Here is a 12,832-nt window from a genome sequence, read left to right as displayed (position 1 = left end):
CCACTGCTACTGCTGTTCAGACACTAGCAACCTGAATATCTCAAAACAGCCTTGTTTACTATTTAGCCCTTTAAAAATAAGTGCATGAATTAAAAAACAAAAAAACACAAGAACAGGAATGTATTCATGGAAACAGGTAAATAATAATTTCACCTGCGAGGAATAGCCCTGATGAGGCGTTAGCTACGAAGCTGCTGCTGAGCTCTGAGATGTTTTTTGGCTGTTGGGGTGGATTTTCTTAAGCTTGCTTAATTCCATCCCTAGACCAGAATTTTCATGACATGTTGCTTGCTGAAGTCATTCTCTTTCAGGACTGCAGCCACCCAGAAGCTGCTTGCCCTTACGGGTGCCTGTCTTTTCAATGACTTCATAAGCAACTTGGCAGAGTCCTGCCTGGACATCCCCTCTGCGCTCAGTGGCTGCAGTTACAGCACCAGTTTTTGTTCATTTTATATCCTCAATGAGCTCTTTAAATAAATAGTGACAGGATGGAGAGGGAGGAGTGAACCGGATGCTGGGGCTTGAGGAGAAGTTTGGAAACATAAAATAAGGCACTTTGGAGTTCAGTGTCAGTACAGAGGCCACTGCCTGTCTCCATTCACTAAGTGTTTCCCTCACTTACCATCGCATGATTGAGCCACAGTGGAAAGATGCCGTCTAGGACCTTAGGGTAAACAAGGTCTCGATCGTAGAGAAAGAGGATCCAGAATGACAAGAATACAAACTGGAATATAAAACATAAACATAGCATTAGGTTTGTTTCCAATCAGAGCTTTCTGAGATAACCAAGGAAACATAGCAAAATCAAAATAGATACCTGTTTTAAAGACATTAGACGAATGTAAAATAAAGAAAAAATTCCCATACGGTAGAATTGTAATATCAATTCTCTGGGGAGTCTGGAGAGTTAGGGACCAATTATTTGCCATTGTCGCAGGCAGGGAGGATGTGGGCAAATGGGATTTGTAGAGCAAGTATGGCACTCCAGTTTCGCTTTGCAGGACACCTGCTCCTTCACCCCCATACATCTGAAGGCCAAATTTGTTTTCCCTAACAATGGAATTTATTCATTTTTTAAGGCTTAGAAATTGAGGCTTTGGAATTTAAGAAGATAAGAAAATTGGAAAATTAATAGTGTCTTTTCCCCCCATCTCTACACTGACTTTGACGTAGAGAATGGACCCCTTGAAAAGACAGCCAAGGGGTAAGAAGGATGAGCTGACCCTAAACCTCTGAGCAGTGAACAGAGCCAGATCTCAGGCAACTAGCTAGGAGTTTGTCACCACGCCCCTCTCCCAGCCTTCTGCTCCCCCTTGCCGTGTCTATGTAGGGCCTAGGCAAGGAGAGTGTGACACTCAAGACACTTCGTGTGGCTGCTCTCTGCACTCCTGGTGAAAGTTTAAAGAGAGAAGTCATTGGTTAAAATGAAATGACTTCCCAAGCTAGTTAACTAACTGAGAGCTGGCTCCCTCCATTGCTCAGAGGTTTAGGGTCAGCCCATCCTTCATACCCCTTGGCTGACTTTTCAAGGGGTCCGTTCTCTACATCAAAGTCAGTGTAGAGATGGGGAAAAAAGACACTATTAATTTTCCAATGTTCTTATCTTCTTAAATTCCGAAGCCTCAATTTCTAAGCCTTAAAAAAACGAATAAATTCCATTGTTAGGGAAAACAAATTTGGCCTTCAGATGTGTGGGGGTGAAGGAGCAGGTGTCCTGCAGAGTGAAACCGGAGTGTCATACTTGCTCTGGTATCTGAGAACTCAGTGTTTGGAGAGTTTCGTTTTGCATTTAAGTTTGAAGTCTCAGTACTATAGGAAGCAGGACAATGACAGGTGGAAGGAGGTAGTCACGTTTAATTATAGGCCCTGTTGGGCAGCTGCCTTGCTTGATTTAAGTTTGTTTCCACTCTAACCAATGAATGAAAACATAAGCAATGTCACAGAAGTGCCGACAGTGTCAGCAAACAACCTTACTCTCCATTGCTTGTGTCTTGCTTCTTTCCAATGTCCATTCATTCAACAAAATGAATGAGGCACCCATTCTGTGCCCCACACCAGGTATTTCAGACAGATTGTCTCTCCCTCTCTCCTCTCAATTGTCTTTTTCATGTGTCAACTTTGAAGTTTCTCATACCTTTTTTTTAGTGGTTTCCACTTGCAGAAGTAACGTGTTTACTGTAGCAAGTGAAACAAGATGTATAAAAGGGTAAATTAATTATCTTTCTTCCTAGCACTCTTCATTCCCATCACCTTGCTGGGACCAAGGTTATCTCGACTGTATTTTGATTAAGAATGGTCCTTTAAACGTCCCTATTAGACAGCAATAAAGATCTTGTATCAAACATTCACAGAGACACAAAAGCTAATGATAATTCTGTCAGTATGTGCTCTATTTCCTGAAGACACTGGGCACTGTGATGCAGTCCTCAAGATATTTATGCAAAAGGCGGTCACTCTGGTCTATAATAACAGACTCTCAAACAGCCTTGCCACCCAGGAGACAGGTTCATGCACATGCACATGTGTGTTACATTGCAATATACATCTTTGTAACTCACTGTGGATACAGGAAAAGCCAGTGTGGTGAAAAGCAGGTCTCTGAAGGCAGTTATGAACTTAATGTCTTTCTTCTCTTTAATTCTTTTCAGCACATCTTCCAGGCAGGCGACCCCAAAGAAAATGGCCTGCAACAACTAAATTCATTACAACAAATGAGGGCGTTTTCATTTGCTTTAATTAATGCATTACTCACCAACATAAAGCTCCATCCCTCTGGGAGCAGTGTTGATTTGAGAAGGAGGGGGGGCTGTTGGCTGTTTTGGTTGACAGCCAATTCAAGAGCTAGTCTTGCAGCTCACTGGGCCCTGACCTTGCTCGCTAAAACTGATTGAGTACAGTCGTTTAGGGGGTAATAATGTGTACAGTATTTAGTGTAATGGACTTGAGCTAAAATGGAAACAAATAAAGAGTCAGCTTAAAAGGAGACTGTAATGAGCTAGATACCTTGGCTGCACAGAGGTGAGAAAAACCAAATCAACAGCAGAAGGGCAGAGAGCCACATACAATGGTGGACATGTTCTTCCTGGAAGAAAAATTAAGAAAAGCGCCTAGTGCTGCACTCTAATCAGAGAAGCCAGAATCAGGGTCAAGAGCACCATGAAACTGTGCTCTCTTGAGGCAGATGCACAAAATGGCATCTAGCTTATTGGAGGGAGAAGCCAGTGTTCCTCCTTCATTAAAAGGGGGTGCCTGGAGGCCTTCCAGAGAAAATCTGCCTGGGAGAGTGGTTTAAATCCACAGAGATACAGCAAGCCATGGGTGCTGGTCAGTCACTAACTACTGTGAGGTCCTCGAGCTCATGTGAAGGAGAAGAGGGCCTTTTCTAAGGCAGTAAGATCACCTAAAGGCAAACTCAGCCCACTCTTAGTGTTTTGCACTAACCCATGACTTCTAATACAGAGCTGGGGTTGTTTTTGAATTATGCTTGCATCAGAATTCATTTTACTCCTTGAAAGCTCTGGATTGGTACAAAGGGGTCAGGACTCTGCTCTGAGAGTTTACACCAGGCAAGTTCTGGAGCCTGAAAACTTGATGGATCAAGTTGGCTACTGGGGAATGAACTCTGGGGTCTGGACTCTAGGGAAGCTCTAGAAGAGTTGGCCACCTGCCACACCTTGGGCTGAAGGTGTAGGCAGGAGAGGATCCAGAGGTGGACTAGGTCAGGGATACTCCCCAGGTAGGTCCTGGACCAGCAGCACCAGCAGCATCCAAAAGCTTGTTAGAAATGCAGGACCTCAGCCCTATCCAGACTATGGAATCCGAATCTTTGGGAATGGGGCCCAGAAATTTGTTTTTTTTAACAAACTCTTTAGGTGATTCTTATATATGCTAAAAGTTCTAGAACCACTAGAACTTAAGTGACATAAATTCATCACTTAAAAATCCTAGTGACTACTGAAAGCTATAATAGCTGAATTTTAATGATGTATTGTTATGTGCCAAGTACTGACCTAGGCTTTTAATTTCTAATAATCTTATGAAGTAACTCCTATTATTATTCCCTCTCTTAACCCATATTACAGATGAGGAAACTGAGGAATAGAGAGATGAACAAATTTCCTTAAAGTCTCAAAATTGGTAAATGTCAAGGCCAGGATTTGAGACTCAGAGCCTGGTTCTTGAGCCAGACTTTAAAAAAAAGTATCAGATTTCTAAAAACAGTTCAGATAAATAACTGCAGGAGGTCAGAAGAGAGACAATTATCTACAGGTGGGAAAATTAAAAATTACTTCAAAAAACACTGATGCCTGATTTCCACTGACCCAGAGATTTTAATTTAATGGGTCTGGGGGGTGGCCTAGGCTTTGGGGGTTAAAAAAATTCTCCCAGGTGATTCTAATCAGGGCAGCTAAGGCTGAGAACCACTGGCCCAGAGGAACTTCCACTTGGAAAACCAGACCTGGCCTTCTCGGGAGTGGAGGGGTTGTGGAGAGCTAGGATGTTGAACCCTCCTGGCGGGATGAGATTGCTAGAGAAAGAAGAGGGAAGAGAGGGAAAAGAAAAGTGGAAGGTGAATGCCAAGGGAATGCCCTCATCGAAGGGACAGGAGGGGTAACAGACCAGCAAACCAGCTAATAATTATCAGAAGGTGGGAACCCAGGAATGGACAAGAAACTCACGGTCCTTGAAGGAGAAAGCTTCAAGCAAGAAGGAACGTTCCAGGGCAGGGTGGGCAATTTTAAATGCCAGAAAGAGGTTGCCATCCCAATGCTTGTCATCTGAGTCTGCCACTTGGCCCCTAGGGCTGTAGAATTTGAATGCAGTCTTTCGCACATGGATATTAGATGCCCCTCTCCCCACCTCCAGCAGCTCTCACCTCCCCCCTGGTTTCACTTCCCGCTCCTCAGGCCACAGCAGGCAGCTGCTCTAGCTAGGAAAGGCAGGCACGGGGCCTGGGCTCCAGGCGAGGAGGCCTGCACTGTTCCATCAACAGCAATTAATCACGTCCTGAGCAGGGAGTGTCTGCCAGGTTTTCCCTCTTTGGGGAGAGGCTGCCTCCACCCAGCATGTGAAGTCCATGTGACCACTTTCCTTAGCAAGAGCCTCCTCAGGTCATCATGAGTCAAGCTCCTCCTGACTTTCTCTTGCCTTTCCCAGTCACAGAATGTGGCAATTGGGTCGGGGAAAAGAACACATTACTCAGAACTTCCTCAGCTTGTCCTTCATCAGTAAAAATTTGCTGCACACGGCAGACATGCCAATCACTCCTCCCCCTCCAGCCCCAGCTCATGCTATTTCGCAGGCATGTGCCACAGTGTAAAGATAGCGACCGGGTGTGCGTGACACAGCCTTTCCCCGTTGGTCTCAGTCCTCACTGATGTGCCATCCTCTGTATCAACAAGGGATGTTTACAGAGCCCTCGCATAGGAGCCCAGGAGGGAGCAGCCAAGAGAAGCAAGTAGGCAAGAACTGGGGCACAGAGGACCACGCTGCAGAGCTGGAGGGCACCGAGAGGGGGCGCCATGACCTCCCCCAGTGAGGAGGTTCCTGGGGGCCTGAAGGATAGGTTTGGATCAGCTCACGGAGAGCACAGTGGCCTGCTTTTCCTCTAAGGAAAGTACGATGAAACGTGTTACAGAACGTGCGTGGAAAGAATAGTCAAGGGAGAAATTAGTGGCTATTATGGGGTGAATTGTGTCCCCTGCCTCAAAACTGATAAGTCGAAGTTATAATCCCCAGTACCTTAGAATGTGACTGCGTTTGGATATAGGGTCTTTAAAGAGGTAATTAAGTTATGACTGACGTCTTTATAAGAAGAGGTGATCAGGACACAAGACACATAGAGGGAAGACCGCATGAAAACACAGGAAGGAGGTGGCCATTTGCAAGACAAGGAGAAAGGTCTCAGGAGACACCAACCCTGACAGCTCCTTGATCTTGGGCTTTTAGCCTGTAGAACTGAGAGAAATAAATTCCCGTTGTTTAAGCCACCCAGTCTGTGGCATTCTGTTATGGCAGCCCGAGCAGACTAACACAGCAACATTAAACTACGACAGCAACAACTGGCCTTGTTTTAACAACATCACTATCATTTACATTTTTCGACTATTTTGGCTTCCCAGGAAAGTAGAGCTAATGGTATCTTCTTGATCAAGGCCAACTTCAGAGCCGCTGCTCTTTGATTTACCTTTTTTTACTAGCCCTTCCCTAATTCTGTTTGTTCTTTTGTGCCTTTTTCTGCAATGTTGCTGGTCTAAGTTTGCTAGATGTCTTCCATTTTTGTTGCTTGCTGACAAATTTACCACTAGGAGAGCTGAATTTACATTTTTATAACTAGTGCAATTTAAGAAACCATAGCTAAAGGATATTTAGTTTTTATGTTCATGTGTCTTCAACAAAATTCACAAAAATCTTGAAATCACGGAAACTTAGTCTCTCTAAGTCATCAAGTTTATGGCTTTGCCTTTAAGCCAGAATCCTTTTAAACCATCGCAGGAAATGAGAATTTTTTTCTACGTAAAACATAATTCCAGAGAGGGAGATCCCACAAGTTTCCTGAGCAAGACATTACAACTCTTATTAGATGAGTCAAGTAACCCAATGCCCAGCTCAGCACTCCAGGCCTGACTTGAACAGGCCGGTACTTTCTTAGTTCTTGCCTTGAAAATGATACAATACTTGCAGTGAGAGACTATTTCAGAATAGAACAGCAAATGGGGACTAATGGTGATGAGTATTTTTTATAACTGTGGTGCCTAGGGTGGTGGCACTTGAGGCAGGTAGAGGAAGCTTTTGCCAAATATATCTGTATTATATGTGCATACTATTTCAACCCTCATTGATGCATTTAGCTTAAGTGAGAACTTGAGATCAAGGATGGGAAAGAGAACATAGGGGAAGGTGTGAAGAACACAAGCTGGAATGGTGAGGGGGGGAAAAGAGAGGAGAAACCAAGAACACCGAGGGGCAGGTTGGAAAGAATTATAAGAATGCTTGGCCAGCGTTGTACAGCTGATGGGCAGGGGCTTCAGTGAGTAGTAGGATGGCTGTAGGTTAGACTGCCCTTCAGGCCTGGCCCTAGAAAGTGCTCTTCCTAGTTAGAAGCAATTCTGGTCATTTATTCATGCAACCAGCATTCACAACGTGCCTGTTGGGTGCTAGAAATTGTATCAGGCATCATTCAGGCCAGGGCAGGCTCTAGAGTAATACGTTTTTATTAGGACAGAAAAGCAGGCAGAGGAGGAACCTTTTCTGTTTGTTTATTCTTTTACAGTATGTAGATCAGCATCCTTGGGAAGCAAGCCTGAGACTCTGAGATCTGCCTGCGGAGTGCTCATTGAGGGTGCTCAGACCCTCTGTGAGAGCGGGGGAAGGAAGTGGGGAACAGGACAGAGCAGCAGGAAAAGCTAAAAGGCAATGTGGCTGCATGGAATCAGCTGATCCCTGAAGGAGCCCTGGAGCTGAGTGGCCCTTCAGAGTTGTCTTGGAGCTTGGCCTTTGCACCCCAAACCAACCAGTCATTGGACACAGCAACCCCAGGGAGAACCCTAAGCCTTGGACCCCAGGCAACTCCTTCCGCTGAGCCCAGTTCTGGAACAGGCACTCAGCTGTGTCATCAGCAGCCAAAACTTCTTCCAAGAGTTAGGGGATGAGTACCTCAGTGCTGGGGAGGTGGGATATCTGAGTGTCACCCCTCAGTATCCACTACATATAAGGGCATTGAGGCACAGATAAATTAGGCAACTCACTCAAGATCCCACAGCAAAGGAATGGCAGAGCCAGTATTCACACCAGGCAGTCTGACTCCAGAAGCTAACCTTCAGTCACTCATCTCTACACCGTGTGTAAACAATCTGCCAAAGTGCTGTCACGGCTGCTCAATGAGTGATAGTCATTTCATTTGGATGTTGGTGGTGACTTACGGCCTCTGTCAACCCTCACCCTTTCAGCGTTCTGAGAGCTAGAAACAGTGGCCTTAGCATTTTTGTAAGATAGACAGTTAAGTGTATTTCTGACTGTTGCATTTAAGAGTTCCACAGATTAATATATTTAACCTAAACATGGACATTAAAGGTTGGCCCCAAGTATTAAACTGGGTTCTGTAACATAAATGGATGCTTGTCTTCTCACTGTTCATGGGGCTGCCTTGGAGTTTGGACCAATGGAGCATCTTCAAGGATCTCTCTTCTTCAGGACCTGCTTTGCTCTCCCTGAAAACCTGTGTGATGAGGTCATGGTATTCATCATGGGAGCTTGAGGGTAATGAGGTCAGAACTGCCTGTGGCTTGGGTAAATTAATGGAGAGGGGAGAAAGGTCATGCCTCTGGGGTGGGGGAGTGGGGAGCAGGGAGGGGCCCACCCAGAATAGCTCCTGGACAGCCCAGTTACGTGGAACCACTCCTAACAATGTTTCAGAAGGATGATCATTTTTAAAAAGAGGAAAACCCATAAAACTGTGTGAACTCTGCAAGCCACATTGTAGCTGAAAAGTCCCCTACATCCGCAACCCCCCAGTTTGCCTTCCCTGGAGTCAGAGACAGTCGCTGCATTGAAGTGGAGTGGCTGAAGAGGAGGGGACAGACAGTGGTGGAAGACTGAGGCGCTGGGAGCCTGAGCCGACACGAGCACCCTGAGGATGCCCACAGCACTGCCTTGTCTCCACCCGAGCTCCGGGGGCGTCCCCAGTTAGCACCAGTCACTGCTGCCCGGTTGAGCCTGCAAACTCTACCTCCAGGACTGTCCCAGTGCTGAGGGCCTGCAGCTGGGCAGCTGCAGCAGGGCAAGCAGTGGCTCCATGGGGAGCCGGAGCATGCAGCCTGCAGAAGGAGGGAGGTGAGCAAAGGGGAGGGTGGCTGGCCCTTGCCTGGAAGCATGACCCACCAGCCACGGCGCTCAGGAGACCCAGGCTTCACTAAATCACCCTCCCCTCTGCAGCACCGCTAAAGAGGAGATGACCAGAAGCTCACCGCCACCTCCCTCCCGTCTTCTCTTGCCTTCTCCCACTGCTTACACCCTTCTGAGCACTTCCCACAGGCCACACTATTTATCACTCTGTGATTATGAACTACTTTTATTTCTATTTGACAGATTTGGAAATGGAAGACACAAAGAAATACCTAGCTCAGGATCACAGAGACAGTAGCTGGTGGAACTGAAGCATCATTCCAGAGAGCTCGTGACCCTAAAGCTCTGCTTGTAACCACTAGGCAACACTGCCTCTCCCTCCCAATAGAGAATTGGCTGCCTCTTCCCTGGGGTCAGTTTACTCCATTAGGCAGAGACTCACGTGTCCCATCTCTTTCCTTTACTCTCTTTAGGCACTAGGCATGAATAAGTCACCATGACCAATTCTCAGTAGCACCCCCTCACACCTCCTCTCACACTGCTCCCTGTCACCAACCCTGTTCCTTCCCTTTGAATCCCCCGGGACAGCTTGAGGAGGAAATGAGGCACACTCGGAATGATGACTTCCACTGAGGTGGACTTTGCTCTTAAAAGGGGGGCGTAACTGATATTCAGCCAACTAGAAGGTAAAGCAATGCAGAGGGGAAGACTGTAGATTTCCTGGAAAGCAGGATAGGGTACAGACTTCAACAAGCTTACATAAAATAAATTTTTAAATCTTATAGGAAGCTGAGACCTCTATAACTTTATAAGCACAACTATTAATCATTAGTTAACACTAACCATTAGGAAACACAACCATTAATCAGCCCACTAGACCTAGAAATTTTAAGGCCCAACATTTTACCTTAAGTAAAATTTGAAATCTATCCTTAAATTGATCCTCTGGAACACATTCAACCCATCTTCACCAACTGAAAAACTTTGCATTGTCACACTTTCAACATGACACCTAACAGAGCTCAGAAGGGAAACAGCCACAGGTGAGCCCCTCTCTGCTCATTTCAAGGGCCAGAAGACTACTTGCTCAGGAATGCAGAAAACGCTAAGGTCAAGTTCAGTCCACAAACCAAGTCACCCAGTTTCTATTATGGAGGTACTGTGTGCAAGCCATTGTAGCAAATACAACTTAGAATCGTAGACTGTTAGGACTCGCAGGACCTAGGGGACAAAATTCCTGTTTTGCAGCCATTTACAATTTGATCGGAATATTAAGATTCACATGTGGGTGGCAATTAGAAAACAACACTGGACAGCAATAAGCAGACATTGACCATGCTATTGAAACTCAGGGAAAGAAAAAACAAAGGGCTGGAGTTGGTCAGCAGAGATTTTAAAGAGAATATGGGATTTCAGATGGTCTATGAAAGTAACAAAGTGGTGGAGAGGCAGGTAGGCCTTTCATTGGAGGATGGTGTGAACATGGGTAGAGTAGTGATAGCAAGAAGCCTGGGGGTCAACACTGGAGGAGACACAGGCATTCCCGGAGAAGAGAGCAGCATTCTTGGGGAGAGGGGGTCCTGAAGGCGGGTTAGTGAGCTTTTAAATCAGGAAGTTGAAATTGGTGCCATAAGGCCAAAGGGAGCTGCTGTAGTGTCTTGAGCAGCAGAGCACATTTCTTAAGCAGGCTTATGATGTTTAAAACCAAACCAAACCAAAAACAGTGCTTTGGAAAGATTAGCCTGGAATCTGAGTGGTAGATGGATGGATTGGTAAGGAGAGGACAATGAGATGATCTGGTCATCCAGGTAATTAGAGCATGTAATGAGAGAGGCAGTAAATTTGGGGAAGATGGAAAAACATAGGATTCAGGGGCTAACTAGTTAGGGAAGCAAAAGGGGGATTAACACTGGGAAATAATAATGTCTGACAAAATAAGTGGGGTTTTTCTCCATTTTTTAGAAATGTGGGAACTCTGGGGCATGTAACTGATGTAGAATTAAGAAGTCAGGGAGCTAGTTTGTGGGAATAGGTGATAAATCTGTTCTTAGCCATACTTAGCGTGAGAGGGGACCCTGGAATTTGGATTTGATAACACCATTAATTCTGACTACAGACATGCCTCTCTTTTCATTGACCATTTTTAATATAAAGCCAAAAAATACACAAAGCTGAGGTTTTTGCTGTATTATTTTAGCTCCACAAAAGCATTTCTTTTGTTGTTGTTTTCTGTTTTTTATTTGTTTGTCTTACTCCCATAAAATTCTATGATTGCAATGAGTGTCACCTTGATATTTTCAAGCACACTAAAACTGTGTTCAGGCCTTAGATTTTCCAGGCCAAAATCAGAGGCCAGCAAATGACCAGAGAAGGAGCAGCAGAACCTCCAGCTTTGCTTGATTTGAACTTCCTGAATTTGCAACCCCTTAGCCTTTCAGAGTCACTGTTTCCACTATGTGTAACCTCTGGTTAGGAGTGTGACTCCAAAGGATCGGCGGGTCTTGTTCCAGCTTCTGAAATCAGATGTTGACATTGGCACTCTACATTTTAGTTAAAGATATCAAATATTAATTAGCATCCCCAAAGGATGTGCCATTTTTAGCTTTTAACTCTAAAAATATGTTTGCGTGTTCCCAAAACATTTTTTTAAGTCTGTTTTTCTCCCATTCATTCACACTCCATTCATCAGAATGCGGTCAGCAGAGCTAGAAAGACAAGAAGGGATTGAGTCATGTGGTTCGTTTGTAAATAGTTGAAAATCTGTATTTCCCATTTGGTTGGGGGATTTTGTCCTTGAAGACAGAGCCTTGAGCCTATGAAAAATTGAAGTGGGATCTGAACATGGCAAAATGTGTTTGCCTTTCTCAGATAAATCTGTCAGTCTGCATGCGCTGGAATATGGCATTATCCCTCCACTAGAAATTCCACTTCTTGTGCAGCATATGTCCTTCTGCCTTCCTCACAGACTCCCCCAGCCAAGTTCAAAATCCCCCTGCATTTGTAGTCAATCTCATGGTGAAAACATTTAGTCCCCCACTCGGGATCAACTGAAAAGAGCCCCAAGATACGTCTTTTCAAAAAGCATTTAAGCCGGGCCAGGCTTGGCTCAGTTGAGCATCGACCTAGGATCCAAAAGATCCCAGTTTGATTCTCAGTTGGGGCACGTGCCTGGGTTTTGGGCTGGATCCCCAGTCAGGGGCGTGCAGGAGGCAGCCAATCAATGACTCTCTCATCATTGATGTTTCTATCTCTCCCTCTCCCTCTCCCTTCCTCTCTCTGAAATCAATAAAGATATATTTTAAAAAAAACACAAAACACCATTTAACAATTAGCCAGACCAAAGTGTAGCTATGGATAACTTCTAAATTGGGCTCCTCAGAGCAAACTGCTAGGTAAAAGTGAAAGCCAAAACTCAAAAGCAGTGAAGAAGGAACAGAAATAACGCAGCTTTGTGTTTAACAACATGTGAAGGTGACGCGCTCTACTCTAGGCAGGCAGACTGCTCCCTGAGACGGTGGCATGGACTTACCAGATTAAGGAATGTCAGGTACTTCCACTGTCCGCCGTTTAGAAAGACTTGGGATTTCTGCGTATCCCTTCCTTTCTGTGAGATGTGGTAATTGAGGAAGATATACCAGCTCATAACAAGGAAATGGTAGACGCATGTCCAAGTCCTCTCCATGGCTCAGCCTGGCCAGGGAGCTGGGAACGCCTGGAGTGGCTTCTGTGTCTGGCGTCCTTCTGCTGGGTAGGAGCTTGTAGCAGGCAGGAGAGCTGCAAAACACACCCCCTGGGATTGAGAGCTCCAACAAGATTGAATTTTGCTTCCCACAAAGGCTCCCTCCCGATGAACTTTGTGACGGGATTATTGTTTGTTTTCAGATGCCCCATTAAGATAACAGGTGGCCTGCAGATTTGCATAACTGCAAGGACCAAAGCAAGAGCTGCTCTTTGCTCTGCCAGGCTGGGGTGGGGTATGGTTAAGTGA

At 45.4% G+C, this 12,832-nt stretch overlaps 1 protein-coding gene across 2 annotated transcripts in view; it reads right to left on the bottom strand.

The window, feature by feature from the left end:
• ADTRP (androgen dependent TFPI regulating protein) overlaps positions 1 to 12,593 on the bottom strand; it is a 55,640-nt gene extending 43,047 nt beyond the window's left edge. The window contains exons 1-3 of one of the 2 annotated variants that reach the window (XM_081144566.1): positions 12,374 to 12,593; positions 2,559 to 2,693; positions 623 to 724 (exon numbers count right to left, since the gene is read on the bottom strand). In XM_081144566.1, the coding sequence (XP_081000692.1) occupies positions 623 to 724; positions 2,559 to 2,693; positions 12,374 to 12,526 (390 nt within the window). In that variant the 5' untranslated portion in view covers positions 12,527 to 12,593. Of the gene's footprint in view, positions 1 to 622; positions 725 to 2,558; positions 2,694 to 4,679; positions 5,008 to 12,373 lie in introns of those variants that run through there. The other variant, XM_081144567.1, reaches the window with a different exon arrangement.
• Between the last annotated feature and the right edge of the window lie 239 nt (positions 12,594 to 12,832).

Source organism: Miniopterus schreibersii, assembly GCF_964146895.1.
Source record: "Miniopterus schreibersii genome assembly, chromosome: 8".
NCBI lineage: Eukaryota > Metazoa > Chordata > Mammalia > Chiroptera > Miniopteridae > Miniopterus > Miniopterus schreibersii.
The sequence above is the reverse complement of the archived record's forward strand: the minus strand, read 5'-3'. Positions and strand labels throughout refer to the sequence as shown.